The sequence below is a fragment of the Poecile atricapillus genome, chromosome 29, assembly GCF_030490865.1.
Source record: "Poecile atricapillus isolate bPoeAtr1 chromosome 29, bPoeAtr1.hap1, whole genome shotgun sequence".
Classification (NCBI taxonomy): domain Eukaryota; kingdom Metazoa; phylum Chordata; class Aves; order Passeriformes; family Paridae; genus Poecile; species Poecile atricapillus.
Genome location: NC_081277.1, coordinates 3005250 through 3021637, shown reverse-complemented (window position 1 = coordinate 3021637; position 16388 = coordinate 3005250). Strand labels below are relative to the sequence as shown.

Here is a 16388-nt window from a genome sequence, read left to right as displayed (position 1 = left end):
AAGGCCAATAGGCAAAGACAGCTTGTTTCTGTCTGCCTCCTACTTTCTAAGGGTAGCATCATTACTTCCCTCAACATAACCAAATTCAAGAGTGTTCTTGAATGTTCCAATAGCTTCTGGACACTTATTTTATTTTTGGTTGATTTTTCTGGGGATTTGTTGATTTTTCTGTTTAAAAATTTTGATTAATTATTTTTGCCTGCTGCTTGCTGGACGTGGTTGGTCAGCAAACCTGAAAGTCAAAAGCAGGGGGGGAAAAATTACTTTAAAATATTAGAGATCTGTTTTCACACTTTGGACATGTTAATTTTCATTTTAATTGTTAATGTATTCATCAGGCAAAGCAAAGAACAGTTGTCTGTTAGGTTTGAAGGGATAGATGTGCATCCTGCCAATGCAGGAACCTGTGAGCAGAGGAAAAGCAGGGTCAAAAACCACAGTGCAGCAGAGTGGTTTATTCATTTCATGATTTAATTCATTTTGTTTCAGTCTTGGGCCATTTCTAAGACCTCTGCTGGTCTTTCCCCAATAAATTATTTGTACAGCTGTTGTTATTAAGTCCCTCCTTTTCCAGACATTTCCAAGCACTTCACTTCCTTTATGCAAACAGAATTCTGCAGCAATGCTCATCTAAGGGCGTTTTAATTCCTATCTGTGTTCTTCTGCATAGCCAAATACGTTCATTTTCAGTGGAGTAGTGTTTGTCAAATCTCCAGGAGACATCAGGATACTTCTATGGTTATTAAACAAAACAGCAGAGAGAATCCTTCCATCATTTAATCACTACTGAAACCTGGGCCTGAAAGGGTCTCCTCCAACACCATTTTTGCCCTTTAGGAAAGCCTGAATGGAAGCCCAAACCCAAGGCTTTGTTGATGAGACACGAATACAAATTAAAAGATGTGGAAATAGTGCTTTAAAATGCATCCTACTGAGTTTTCCAGCACAGAGCGATGGTTACTCATGACTGGAAAAGTGTCAAGCTAATGCTTCTGATTAGAGATGGGTGTGAAGCTGCACAGTTCAGCCTTGGTTTGGCTCTTCCCCAAAATTCCAGGGCACTGGGATCCAGTGTCCAAGCCCAGCCCCAGCCTCACTTTCAGAGCCATCACAAGATTTAGATATTTCATACTACATATTAAGATAAATTAAATGTTAGGTTTCAAGTGTATTGTTAAAAAAAAAAAAGGCGGGGGGTGGGGAGAGAAAGGGGAGGAAAGGTTACATTAACACCGAGTTGTAAATTTAATGCAGCTCCAGATGCCTGAAGAGTTGGGGTTTCTTTATTTTAATTCTTTAGTTTGGAGAACAACACCAGCTGCTTTGAGATCCTGTTGACTATTGGAAATTTGCTTTGATATTAAGTAGAGCTTCAGAAATACAATTAAATTCTCTTGCTTTCCTTTCTTTTTCTTCTTTTTTTAACCAAATGCAATGGTTTTGTGCTGTTGAAAACCGTGTTTTACATCAAAAGTTAAGGAATGTGTGATCATTATTTTAGTGGGGTTTTTTCCCCTGTAGGAACATGATTTTATTGCGAATTACTACTTCGATGTCTGTCAGTGGCTAAAGCAGGGAAAGTGAATCTTTCTAGAACTAAAGAAAAGGGAATATTTCTAGAACTAAGGGATACTTTCATAGTTACTTGATGGCTGCCCAAAACCCACAGAGATGGAGCAATATGTCCCTGTGAATTTAACTGAAGCAAATATTGGCTTTTTATCAATTAAAATATTTCCAAATAAAGCTGGTGGGTGGAAAGCTGAGGCAAAAATCATCCTAAAATCACCTATTCAAACACAAGGTTTAAGTTCAGCTCCTGTGCAAATTGAATTTATGTAGGTATTGTTAGGCAGGGCTGTGTTCTCAGCGAGGGATTCTCCCAGGAATGGAACTTAAAATAAAAAAATAAAAACTATGCCCTCCATTTAATGAGGAATTCTCCTGCAGAACTTGATGGAAGCCCAATGATCCTTTAATGGTAACGACCGGTGTGTAAAGGGGGACGATAATTCTGTGGAATTAAGATGAGGCTCTTCAGCTGGAATGCTTCAGCTGAGCCCTGGTGCTCACACATTAGGCTCCTGTTGATTGGGAATTCTGCTTCCTGCAGGAGCAGAGTGATTAAACAGGTCCTGCAGTGCCAGGGAGGGCTACGAGGCAGCAGAAATTGGTACTAACAGTGGTCAGCTTTGAGCCAATGTCCTTTTCTAGGAGCAAAAAGAGAAAGGTCAGTTATTGCCCTCTGTTTTCAGCAGAAAACATGGCATGGAATGTTTTCTGGCAGGTACCCCCACCTCCTCTGGATGCTCTAGGGAGGAAGAGAAAGGAAAAATAACAAGGTGCATCCATGGGGAGGTTTCCTTCCTGACCTCAGAGTGGTTGGATCAGTTCATCATCAGACACGTGAGCAAAGCTGGCTGGGGCTGGGATTTCACCCAGCTCGCCCTAATCCAGAGCTCCGAGGGGTCTGTGTCACTCAGGGAAGTGGAAAATGATTGAGAGGGGTGGGATGATATTGGGAGTTCGGAATGTAGGCTTGTAGGAAGCAAAAAGGATGGCAAGGATAAAACAGAACTGCTCTAAATCAGGAGGAATCGGGAAGGAATGTGCCACAGACCCCCATGGTCAGGCTGGGATATGGAGAGGGATCACTGAACTCTGCTGGAGCTGAATCCTACATGAAATAATCATTATGGGGCACTGATTTCCCAGGTATAGATTGCAAAACAAATGCAGCTGGTGTCAGCAGAGCCTGGGCTGTTACTTCAGGGGGCAGATCTCTTCATCGGGTACTGACTGACCCAACAAAAGGTGAGGTTATTTTAGATTCTGTGTGAGTAAGGGAAGGACTGACTCAACTGCAAGAGAAAAAGTACTCAAGGAGCTTAATGTGCTCAGATCTGAAGGCCAAATATCCATGGGGAAAGAGAGTTCCCAGAGTGATGTGTCATCCATTAAAAACAAACCACAGATGAGATCCACTCTGTCTCACGCTGGCAGCAGAAAGGAGTTGCAGAAATTTGTTGCATTGGGCCCTTCTGATTTCTTGTTTGGGTACAATACACTGCATTAACTACAGTCAGAAGAGAGCAAAATGACATTGGAACAGGTGCAGGAATGGGTCATTAAGGGGACAGGGGCTGGAGAAGAGTTTGGCTCAAATTCTTGCACTGAGGAGGGCTGGAATTGCTCTCTAGAATTACCCTTAGGTAGGTCAGGAAGGGAAATAATAATTTTAAAGCTAATGTTAAGTATAAGACTAAATTTAGGCTGTAAACCATAAATTCCCTCACCCCCGGGCTTTCAAACAAGACGAGCGTCAAAGGCAAAGGTGGAAAGGGTTGTATGGGATTTTATGGAAGCAGCTCCGTGGTTTGGCTGTGGATAACAGCAGGAGACAAGGTGTCCATGGGCCAGGAGTGGAGCCCAACCCCAGTGTCCCAAGAACCTCCAGATTCCCTGGGGTGAAGGCCAAGTTCCCAGTTTGCCCTGTCAGCCCCCACTTTGCAGGCTCAGGGTGCTGGAGAGGATTTCCCGAAGAATTCCATGGAAGTTTTGAGCAGAGTGAGGCTGCTGGCATTTTCCACATTGTTTATCCTATTCCTCATCCAACTCTGAAGCAAACCCATCACATCCAGGCTCTCCTCCTGTGTTACTCCCTCAACCAAAATTCCTGTTGACATCAATGGGAGCCCTGTCCAAGTCCAGGCAGAAGGATGAGGCCTGACATCTTTCCTTCCACTCAGCTGGAAAATAATAATACTAATACTAATAACAATAATTTTAAAAAAATTACTATTTTTTAAAATCCTCATAGCAGTTTTTTTGGTTGTTTTTTTTTTTTTAAATTATTTTTTAAAGTTAAAATAACATGGTGCTGTGACTAGAGAGTTATAAGGGAAAGTGCATCAGGAATGCAATATTGTTTCCAGATGTACAATGTCATAAAGAATTTTTTCCACACTTGGAATGGTAACAGGAATTTTTTTGAGAGAGATCATTTACACAGTGATGAGATATGTTACATGTAAGTTAATGCCTGTATGCCTGGAATGTTTGTACCATATGTCTAAATAGGTGTCTGTGAATGATACAGATTTTGTATCTGAGGATGTGAATGGATTTGCATATCTGTGATTTGAAGAGCAGCACACTTTAGAATATAAAAATACTGATATAACATAGTTGAGGGAGGGAAATGTGTAGTACCCAGGTGAGGGTTTGTAAAGAAACACAACCCCCTGAGCTGGGAGGGTGGCGAAGGAGGGGCAGTGAAGCTCAGAGAAGCCGAGTTTAATGTGCTGAAGACACTTTGCCTGGATGTCACAGGAGGTGAACCCTCCCTGTGGGTTCTGAGTGAGGATTGCATTACAGAAATGCACCTGGGAAACAAAAATAATGTGGAGATACGGCTCTGGCATCCCTCCAGGACTGCTGGGGAATCACTGCTTTTGGCTGCGGTCTCTCAGCTGATAAGAAGACCTTTGCAGATTGGCAGGGAGAACCTTGAGGAGTGTGAAAACAGCTTAGAATTCTGTAATTCCCCCAGTGTTCTGAGGGAGATGGGATCTGTGTTTGGAAGGATGAAGGAATAACACATTGCCCTCTCGCTTGCTTGCTTGCTTGCTGTCCTCTGAAACCCCAGCAGAGGTGACAGTTTGGTCCAGCTTTTGGGTGGCACAAAACCTGTAGTTTTTATGATGTCTGTGCCCAAAATTTGGCCCTTAGACTCAATTGCCAGAATCCATGGCCTACCTGACCTATTTTTTTTTTCTCAGATCATTCCCTTTGGATTAAATTTTGCCTTAGCAAATGGTGTTAGGTAAAAGATTCTCCACTGAGAACAGGCAAAGAAGCCAAATTATCATAGGCAAGAAGTGGTGCCATCAGGGCAGGAAAAGAAAAACTCACCAGAACCATTTGCCAGCACTGTGGGCAAAAGTCAGAATTTAAATCTCCAGGGAAGTTTGCACATCACCTTTCATCAGCACTAAATACAGGTTTTTTATAAAGGGGCTTGGACTCTTTTACGATGTTGGGAGAACAAGTGTTGCTGATAAATATGTGTTCAGGAGAGTATTGGCAAAAATGCATAGAAATGGTTAACAAGGTAATGGTAAGAAATGTTGACCTTGATTTGTTTAGCTAAGATGTAAAGATTTTTGAAGGTCAAAGGTGTTCTTGTGTAGTGTTTTGGAGTCTAACTGTGTCTGACCCTCTAACATTAAGCTGCTGTGGCCTGCAGTTTTGAAGAGTGAAGCAAACCAGGGGGAAAGAGGGAAGGGGGAGAGAACAGGAAATGGAGTGAGGTGTTTCAGGAAGTTGTCAGGAGTTGACTGATTGATTCCAGATGGAAAGGGTCACCCTTCATGACCCAGGAAATACTCACTGGGGGAAAGCAGTTGGCTTGTGAAAGGGAAGGGCCTGGGAGTTAGAGACCATGGTGGAATGCACATTCCTCCTCCTTTTATCCATAAAACATTGGTTTTTAATCTCCAGAATAAAACAATTGTGATTTCCATCAGGCAACAGGGAATGGCTGGGGCAAAGTGAAGAAGTTCAGTCATTTTGAGGTCCACGATCTCACCTGTCCTTTCTCCACACTATGGATGAGGAGTTGGGTGGTGGTGGCGCAGCAATGACCAAGGTCTCTGCTGAAATTCAGGTTACAGCAAAAAAGGCCCCAAACTTTGAGAAGGTTCTGCTCCAGGTCTGAACTTTGCATCTCATCCTGCCCATGAGAACACAGTGTTTATTCACTCTGGGTCCCAGACTGCAATAGGCCAAGTGGCTCTGGCCCTCCTGTCATGGCTGGGAGAGGTGGATAAAAACAGAATCTCACATGGAGAGAGGTCTAGGAGTGCATCTTCCATTCCTGCTGGCTCAGGGAGCAGAAGATGCTCAGCTCTTGTCTTCTGGGCTGGTTCATACTCTTCCATTGCTGTAGGGGTCTCTACATCTCCTCCCAAAATGTGGCTCTTGTGTTGTGCACAACCCAAACAGTGATTCCAACACTGACCTCTGCTCTGGGACAGGGACAGCACCTGGGGGATGGCTGGAGCTGTGCCAGGGAGGCTCAGGCTGGATTTTGGGAAAGGTTCTCCCCCCAGAGGGTGCTGGCACTGCCCAGGCTGCTCAGGGAATGGGCACAGAGGCTGCCAAAGCTCCAGGAGCATTGGGACAACGCTTCAGGGTGGGATTTTGGGGTGCCTGTGCAGGGCCAGGAGCAGAACTGGATGATCCCAGTGGGTCCCTTTTCCACTCAGGACATTCCATAATTCTGTTCTATGTGTGAACACTTAAAGGCTGCCTCTGCTCTCCCTTCCTGGGAGCACGTGGGTGTGTTTATCCCACTCGTGTAAGTGAGCTCAGAGATGTCTCTCTTCCATACTGTAACTGTATATACAAGACATGCTTTTTTTTTTTTTTTTTTTTTACATTTGGTTGCAATTTAAACACTTGTCGTAAATATTTCAGACACTGGAATAATTCAGGCCTATTCCCCTTTGCCACAGTGTGCTCTGGGCTGGCCAGTGAGAGACTAAAATTTATTTCCATTGTTTAAGGGAAAATAATGAAGTGCATCTGAGTGGGCTCAGCTATGTCATGCGGGAAACGTTCCCTTTGGATGGAGTCACACCCCACCCTAATGGGAATGAGGAAATCAGTTGGCACAAAAAAGCAACACATTCTGTGACAAGAATGCTTGAGAAGTATAAGAGTACAGGATGACAAGAGCCTTTTGGAATGAATTAGATTCGTCTCAAGAAAGAAAGTATTCTTTAAGCTCGCCTAAGCCTGGCGGGGGCAAGGTCTCTCCTGCTCTGTGCTGAACAGAGTTTTATCAACAATTAGAGCTTGACATCCTCTTACCTCGGCTGTGACAGCTGAGGCTGTAAAAATCCATGAACACATCCAGGGTTTGACTTTCCATGGCTGTAGGTGTGGCACTGGGATGGAATTAAGCTCATTTACACCAACTAATAGTCAAAACCACTCAATCTGAGGGCATCTTCTTTCAGGAGTTAAAACACTGCTTGTTTTTCCCAAAAGTCTGTGGCTTGAAGTCACACATGTTTCTGGATTGATGGGATTTAGAGCTTTGGATACTGTAAAAACTAAAGTGGGTTAATTAACATACACAGTTACTTCCTCTAAGAATTCAAACTGGAACCCAGTCATGGAGGCTGAGGTTTAAAACCTGTTGCTTGGTTTGGGGTGCTCAGGCTCAGATGATTTTTCAGGAGGCACCATGCACCCACATGTCAAAACCAGGCATGGAATTAGGCCCTGTTTTCATGGAGTTTCCACACTGCAGGAGCTCTGTCATTATAGAGTGAGGCTTCTATATAGCCCACATGTGTTAAATGCAATTAATGCACTGAATGAAGGCTGAAAATATTTTCTCCCCTTCTTGTAAACCCCCTCAGGGTGTGCTGCCATTTTACAAAACAAAAGGGTTTAGAACTGAATTATTAATTCTTAACAAGCTGAATTTCGAATAAATTCTTTACCTGGCTGTTTTTTCCTTTTCTTTCTAAATATCCAGGTGGTGCTATCGACAACAGTGAACGTGGATGGGCACGTGCTGGCAGTGTCTGACAACATGTTCGTGCACAACAACTCCAAGCACGGGCGGAGAGCGAGGAGACTCGACCCCTCGGAAGGTGGGAGTTTTGTCTGGAGAGCAGAGCAGAAATTATCCATTCTTCCCTTTCTGTTTGTTTTCAGGAGGGAAGGAGAGCTAAGGGGGAATTGCAGAGCCTCAGGGGGTTTGGGGAAGGCAGAGGCAGGAAAACAGTGTCTACTGCATGCAAAATATGATCCTCCTCACTTCTAAGGGACTGGCTCCCCCTCCCCCTGCAATTTATTAATTAGTATGTACTGCAAAGATGAAAAACACAGAAACACCAAGTATTATCTAAATTTCAGCCCTCTCATTCAGCTGGGATAGATTTGATTTCAGGCAAATTAGGCAAGATGACATCTTAGTTAAACAGAGCCGTTCCAGCACAAGATGTGTATGAAAAAGTGTCACTGGTTCCCTTAAACAAACTGTGCACGGAGCCTAACGATGCGCAGAGGGAGCTGACACTAATTGATGTGAGTTTGTTTGGCTAAGCCAGACTCATGGCCAGCTCCAGGATGGGTTGGGGACTGTATTCAAGCAATTACAAATTCTTGTATCTGTTAAGTTTCAAAACGTTTGGCCCCTCCTCTCCCTCTCCGTTCCCAAAATGTTCCACCTCCCTCAAGCAGACAGTGCTCAAAACCGACTGGAAAATGCTGGAAAATGCTATCAGTGCCTGCTTTTCCCTCTCCTGCAGCCACTGAAAGTGAGAAGAGCTGGTGATGTTAGTAGAAAAGACAAGCAAGGATATTATTTCATTATAATGTTTTGCTACCCCACTTCTTAACTGTGCCCTGTATCAACCTAAAAGAAGAATTAATGAACTGGAAGAAAATGATTGAATCAGTAAAGAATTCAGAGTGGTGTTAATTCTCCCCCAGCGGGCAGTGAAATGGTAGAAGGAAAATCCCAGGATTCCTAGCCTAGGAAGCCATCCAGTTTTTCCTTGACTGATTGGATGTGATTGACTGGCTGTTCAAAGGAGTCTCATGTTTTTGGAGCACTGCCAAAGTTCCCCTCCACCTCTGACCCTGTCAACATTGGGAATGGAGTGATGGATTGACTTTGGTTATGGCCTGGAAACCATATTGGGTTCCTGATGGGATGCATAGTCCAGAGGCCTTGAACATATGGAAGAGAGAAATAAAAAAAATTAAAAAAAAAATAAAAATTGACTCTATAAAATCAAGAAAATTATTAAAATTATGTCCTGATATGAATTGGAGGAGACATTTGATATTCCCATATCTTCTTTCACCCATTGATAAACTTAGTGACTGTGACTCTACCTTTTTTTCCACAGGGTTTGTGGGATCATATGCTAATGAGTGGGTGCTATTTTGTTTTTTTAATCAGCCTCTGCACAGCCATTTAAGCGTTTGGGTTTTACACCCACTACAGTTGGCCTATTAGGCTTTAATGACACGATGTTAAGTGCCAGTAATGAATAGGCAAGTAATTAACACTTGCAAGGCAGAAAACATTCCGTTATTTATTTATTTATCAGCATGCTGGGGTTTGTGGAGTGGTGAGCAGTGGTGGATGGCTGCAAGGGATTTGTCCTAGGCCTCTGCCAGCACTGGGAATTCAGGAATTCCCAGGCGTGGATGGGTGGAGCTGCTCTCAGCTCCAGTTTTGCATCACTTGGGATGCTCGATGCTTGCAGGAATTGCTCCAGAGATTCACACCCAGACCTGCAAACAGCCTCAGAGCTGTTGGGAGGATAAAAGAAGACACCTTAAAGTGAAGTTTTGATGGTTTTTGTTTGCTCCTTGCAGCCACGCCCTGCATCAAAGCCATCAGCCCGAGCGAGGGGTGGACCACAGGCGGAGCCATGGTGATCATCATTGGGGACAACTTCTTCGATGGGCTGCAGGTGGTGTTTGGGACCATGCTGGTGTGGAGTGAGGTGGGTACAGACTTCCCTTTCCTGAGGAGGCTCGGGGTTCAGTGCTGGTTCCGTGCTGCTGTGGGAGGTGGGACACTGAAGCCTGTGTGACGGGAATTCATGGAACGTGCTTTCCTTGCTCTGTGATATTATTGGGTGATACCTAGAATGGAACTGAACAATTCTAGGTGTCTATAAAATCAAAGAAATTATTAGGAATTGTCTCCTGATATAAGCTGAAGGAGACATTTGATATTCCCATATCTATTTTTACATATTGATGAACTTAATGAATGCTACTCTACTATTTTTCTACAGGGTTTATTATTTACACAGGTTTATTTACATAAGCAAAGGTAGAGAAATAAAGGGTTTGAGTTTGGGAAAGAGAAAAACAATCCATCTGGGCTCAAGAATAAGGCATCAATTAACCAATGGGCTTAACAGTACAAGTTTCTTGATGACCATTTATCCTGAAATGTGTGATCCTCTTCTGGAGGCCAGGAACTAACCCAGGTGTATCCCTCTGCTGATCTATAGGGATAATAAAAAATAAAGAGTTTTTACTGAGGCCTGTGATGGCAGGGCAAGGGGAAATGGTTTTAAAATGAACAAGAGTAGAGTTGGAGATGAGGATGATATTTTTTATGGTGAGGGCCTGGTACAGGTAGCTCAGAGGAGCTGTGGCTCCCCTATCCCTGGAAGTGAAAGGTATTCACTGGAGGTGGGACTGGCTGGTCTTTGGAGTCCTCCCAGCCCAAACTTTTCTGTAATTTACTGGTGAAGTAAAAGAATAGAGCAGACACCTGATGGTCTCACGCCTCCTGTTGCCATCCCCAGCTGATCACACCTCACGCCATCCGCGTCCAGACGCCCCCCCGACATATTCCCGGCGTGGTGGAGGTGACATTATCCTACAAATCCAAACAGTTCTGCAAAGGAGCACCAGGCAGGTTCATTTACACAGGTGGGTGCCTGGGGTTCGGGCTGCAGGAGCTGTGTTGGTGATTGGTATTGACAACCTTTGGTTTGATTGATTGAATAATTGATTGATTAATTAATTAACCCTTTTTCTCTTCCAAGGCCACTCTGGCAGTGGTGACATTTGGGGGTGTAAGGAGGAGGTTTCATAAGGCATTTTTACTGCACATTATTAATGTTTTTCCCAACTGCTGTCACAACATGGGTCTGCCTACAGAATATGCAACCAAATATTTATGTTCAACCTGATTACATTTGAGCTTTCGTTTTTTTTTGTTTTTTTTTTTGGAAAGAGTCACACTAAGACAGATTGTCTGAAGAAGAAAATGACAAACTGTTGGAAAGATGACTACAAAAATTAGCTATACATTTCAAGGGTAAATGTAGCTGGCACAGTGAGGCTGTTGTGGGAGCTCATCTGTGTCCTTTATGTTGGGCTCCTGCAAAATGTGCCTTGCTGGCACTGCTGCACTTTGGGGGCTCTCAGTGTTTCCACTCCAAAATGCTCCCACCCAGGGTGCTGCAACCTGGCCATCAGCCTCCTCTCATCGCCAAAATGGGATGTTTGGACTTTTCCATAAGGTTCCCAAGTGGAAAACTTCCTGTCAGAGTGAAGCCAGCAGGATTCTGTAGACATGTACAGCAAAAACCCAGACAAATGGCTCATTGGAAGGGAATGGTAGCTGCTGAACCAACTGTAGCAGTTGAAGTAAGAGATTAAATACTTAAAATGAGAGATAAAAGGCTGTTTTTAAATCACCACACCCAAACATTTAGTCCCCATGTGTGCTTTCATCTGGTGAGGATACAGGTTGCACACATATCCCTGTTCTGAATTGCTTTCCTTTCATCACCTGCTCCTGGAATAAAAAGACATTTGTTCTCTGCTGCTAATCTTGCTGTAGCCTCATATTCTGCTTTTAATACGACACAAATTCAAATTCTCTGCTGCTGTAAGTGGTTCCATTATAGTCCCCTTGGCTTTAATAACACACCAGTTTATGCCAGCTGAGGGCACGTCTTGTAGGCTTTCCTAGCTCAGCTTTGATCACAGTTCTGCATTTACTTTGTCACAGAGATGCTAACCTGGAAATGTGTATATCAGGGAGATTTGGAACATAATTTTCCTTGCTGAGCAGAAATCCTCCAGGGGTTACCTTGTCAGAGCAAAGCAATATAAAATCATCTGTGGGAGAGGTTGGGCTCTGGGCTGTGCTGTATCAGCCTCTGTGCCAGGATCCAGGGATGGGAAGGTGCTGGTTTACTAAATCTTGTAAGGAGATCGGAGCTCTTGTTTTCTGCTTGTGAGAAACAACACTTACAAGGATGCAGAGTGCTCTATAAATTGGAAGAGTGAGTTCCCTGGGACAGAAATAAAAAACAGCCTGCTTGTGTGTCAGACCCTTTAATGGTTTCTGAATCCATGAACTACAAAGCATTTGGATATAATTCTGGCATATTTCTATGTAACACACAGATAAATCACTCCAGACCCAGCAGCTCTTTCCTCAGTGGAAGTGGAATTGTGGGGAAGCTGCTTAAACTTGCTAGTGGATTCTTCATCTTTGGCCTCCACTTGGGAGTAGAGTCCCAAGTATTTAGTATTTAGTCCTTCAAATACTTGGTGTTGGTTTTTCACAGGATTCCACAACAGAGATATTTTTGTTCCATTAATGAGTAAAACCAGGAGTGGGCAATTTTGTCGCAGGTTGTACAGAAAACCTTTGTGCTGAATGACATAATGTACACATTGATTCAGGATGGCTGAGTCCTGAGAACAATTCAGCATTGTTGGGAAATGATTTGTTGCTGTTGATCTATCAGGATGAAACTGCCCATGTCAATCCATTGGAAAAATGTTTGTTGAATAATAGCCAGCTACTTCTTCCTGAATTAGCATTTTGTATATTCCCACTAGCTATTTTTAGTAACTTGATATATATTTGAATTCCAGTATATTTCATATGTTTGAATTCCTATATATTTCACATTTCTTTATCTTGAGATATATAACTTAAATGAATAGATTTGTGATCAAGAAGAGAAATGGCACATGATGATGTCTAGGCTCTTGAGAGAGCTGGCCTCTAATTCTCAGGATTATTGGCAAAATAACCCACCCCCCAAAAACTCCTCTTCCCAAACGGGATGTAGATCCTGTGGCAGTTGAAATGTGTATTATTAAACTCCTTAAGCAAACCAGAATGGCTCCCAGTGGAGAGCAAAGACATTCTAAGTATAGCCAAGACTAAATTCTCAGGTCTGGGTTTTCTCTGCTCAATTCCCACTCGATTATCTCCTGTAATATTTAAACTTCATGCCATGCCATAATTATTTAATAAAAAGTAAATATAAAATGTATCTCATGGGGGAATGTGACCTTTTACCTTCATGTTGTTATACCAAAGGCAGACAGGGATAAAGAGGGAACAGGGATAAACAGGGAACCTGGATCAGTGTAAGTCTGTCTCACTCGTTGGATTCATCTGGAGCAGGAGATGGTTCTCCTGTGAGGTACTCAGGATATTTTGGATAATTCAGTAGGAACCACCAGCATCTCTTGTAATCAGGGATTTTCAGCTGTGCCACTGCTAGTTATTTTTAAAAAGAAAGATTTGTTTTCCCCCCCAAAAGAAGCACAAATGGTACAAGAAGGTCTAAGCCAGCACTGGCTGAGGGTAGTGCTAAAGGACTTACATATGTTCCTTATTAAACGTGTCATGAAATTCTTTGCAGAATCTTCACATGAATGTGTCATTTGTGTTAAAATGTACATTCTAAAGAATAAGGGAACTCAAAGAAAAGCATGCCTGTAACTGTGCTGGTGCACAGTGGCACTGCTGAGGTGTTGGAGGAGGGCAGAGCCTGAGCACACAGAATGCTGCAAGCTGACTTTTGGGTTCTGCACCAGTTTAAATTGGAGTTTGAATAACCAGAAATTCTATTATTATGGCAGCAATTTCCTAGCAGAGACTAGGAAAGTGTCTGAAGTTGTCTGAAATCATCAGCAATGCCAGCAGGGCTCTGCCAGCTATTGCTAACTGAGGATCTGGGTCAAAATATCCTGGTTTATCCACCAGAGATTAAGATCATTACAGGGAAGTGGCGGCGTATGCAGAACACACAACTGGGGAAGGGAATGTGTCTAATGAAGAGCTGTGCCCTACTTTGGGACTGCAAAACGTTGGGGGCGTGTGTGGAATGTGTTTATTAGAGGAGCAAACACGGCTGTCTGATTTCTGGCTGTGTAACCAGCAGGAGAAGACCTGTTCTGGTGTGTATTTGTCTCATAATTTGCTTTATTGCTGTCATGGTTTGTCCAGAGTGAAACATTCATCCTTAAAGGAGTATTTTGAGACAGTGCTGCTGCATCTTGCAAATTATTCATTCAGCTTTTGATAGAGGGTGAGAAGTCAGCCAGGGAATCTGAAGCAGTTTTAAGTGCAGAAGTCGTGATTTCTTTGTTTCCCTATTGGGACAGAGCCATATAAAAATACCTGTTTAGACACACTCATGTATTGTGGTGGGTTTGATGTTTTCCTTGCAGCTTTAAATGAACCTACCATAGATTACGGCTTCCAAAGACTGCAGAAGGTCATCCCAAGACATCCCGGGGACCCTGAAAGATTAGCTAAGGTAAAACTATTTCAAGCATTTCACTCCGCCCACCAAATGTGTTCCTTTCACTTCTAATTCATAAAAGAGACACAATCATATCTTAAATGACAATAACCTCTGAATTCACCGATCAGCTGTGAGTCTGGCAAGATGGGATTGTGTAGAAGCAGCAGTGATTTTTGTGTGTTCTTCCAACAGTCTCTGTGATTTTGCTGCTAAATTGCATCCAGTGACCGTTCCCAGTTCCTTGTCCTTGTGCTCTGCTCTATCAACGGTGGCAGATCCCTGAGCCCAGAGCTGTGTCCATGCAAAGATGGACACATATATACAACACAAGGGAGTGTTTTGAATCCTACACACGCTTCTGTGTCCATGCAAAAGTACCCACTGAAATCCCCGGAGCACCGGTGACATCCGGGATTTGTCCCGGCTTTTGGTGCTGCTGAGGTGGAGCAGGTTCAGGACTCTGGAGAGCTCCGGGTCACGGAGGAACCCCGGACACGGCACGGCCGAGCCAGGGATCAGCCCCCGGGCTCCAAAGGGACTCGTGCTTTGGGGGGGCTGCTCTGACCCACTGGTAGGGCTTCAATTCCTCAGGTACCTGGTAAATAACATTTGGCGAACTTACCCGGGCTTCAGAGAGACCACACACAAACCCCGGAGTCACTTGAGAGAATACTAGCTCATGGTTTTATTTTATTTAATTATTCTATTCCTATTCCTATTCCTATTCCTATTCCTATTCCTATTCCCATTCTATTCTATTCTATTCTATTCTATTCTATTCTATTCTATTCTATTCTATTCTATTCTATTCTATTCTATTCTATTCTATTCTATTCTATTCTATTCTATTCTATTCTATTCTATTCTATTCTATTCTATTCTATTCTATTCTATTCTATTCTATTCTATCCTATCCTATCCTATCCTATCCTAATTCTATTTTCTATAAATCTATTTATTGTATTTTTAATTTTTTTTTACTTCAGGGTAGTCTAGTCTATTCTGTCTTATTCATTATTTTATTTTATTTATTTTCACCTATTTTATTTAATTATTTTATTGTGTTTATTGTATTTATTTATTGGCATTTTATTTATTACATATTTACTTAAATCACTGTATTTTTGTATACAGTTTTATTTATTATAAGCTTACATTTTATTTATATATTTTTACTCTATTTTTATTCTCATTTTAATATTTATTTATTACATCTATTAATTTTATTTTTTAATTTATTATATATTTATATCACCTTATATATAATATATAAATATATAATTATATATATCTATAATATATATTTATATATTAATATATATTTATATTTTAAATATTTTATATGTATTTATAGATTATATAATATAAAATATAATACATTATATCATATATATTAGATATATTATATATAATATAAAACATATATTATATATATTTTATATTATATATAATATAAAACATATATTATATATATTTTATATTATATATAATATAAAACATATATTATATATATTTAAATATATTTATATATATTAAAATATAAATAAATATATTTTTAAAAATATAATATATATTATATATAGCGTATATACATATATTATATTATATATATAATATATATATATTTAAAATAGATTTTTATTTCTATATTTATAACATCTGTATATTTATTTTACCAACCAGAGTTACTTTTTGCCATCACAACACCTCTTTTCCTCCGCCCCACAGGAAATGCTGCTGAAAAGAGCCGCTGACCTGGTCGAGGCCCTGTATGGGACCCCCCACAACAACCAGGTCAGGCTGCCGGGGGTGGGACGGCGCGGCCGCAGCCCCCGGGAAGGTTCCCCGTTGTCGCCCTCCACCCCTGAGCTGTCCCTCGTTCGCAGGACCTGATCCTGAAGCGCGCGGCCGACATCGCCGAGGCTCTGTACAGCGTTCCGCGCAACCCCGCGCAGATCCCAGCGCTGTCCAGCTCTCCTGCCCACGGCTCCATGATGGGCATCAACTCCTACGGCAGCCAGCTGGGCGTCAGCATCTCCGAATCGGCGCAGGGCAACAACCAGGGTGAGCCCCCAGCGTCCCCTGAGTGCCTCATCCCAACCATTCCCAACTGGATTTTTCCCTGGATTGCTTTTCTGACCTCTCCACGTGCCCGGCGATGGCTTCAGCTCTGGCCATCCCAAAGGGTGGTGCTGCCCCTGTGTCTTATCCAAAATGATTTTTGATTATTTTCAATACTAGCTCGGCCCTGAATTCCCTCCC

The 16388-nt window shown here is 42.3% G+C and overlaps 1 protein-coding gene across 1 annotated transcript in view; it reads left to right on the top strand.

Annotated features, from left to right (window-relative positions):
* EBF2 (EBF transcription factor 2) overlaps positions 1–16388 on the top strand; it is a 121208-nt gene that overhangs the window by 90299 nt on the left and 14521 nt on the right. The window contains exons 8-13 of the mRNA XM_058859083.1: positions 7553–7670; positions 9412–9542; positions 10362–10488; positions 14050–14138; positions 15855–15920; positions 16013–16190. Coding sequence (XP_058715066.1) covers positions 7553–7670; positions 9412–9542; positions 10362–10488; positions 14050–14138; positions 15855–15920; positions 16013–16190 — 709 coding nt within the window. The remainder of the gene's footprint in view (positions 1–7552; positions 7671–9411; positions 9543–10361; positions 10489–14049; positions 14139–15854; positions 15921–16012; positions 16191–16388) is intronic.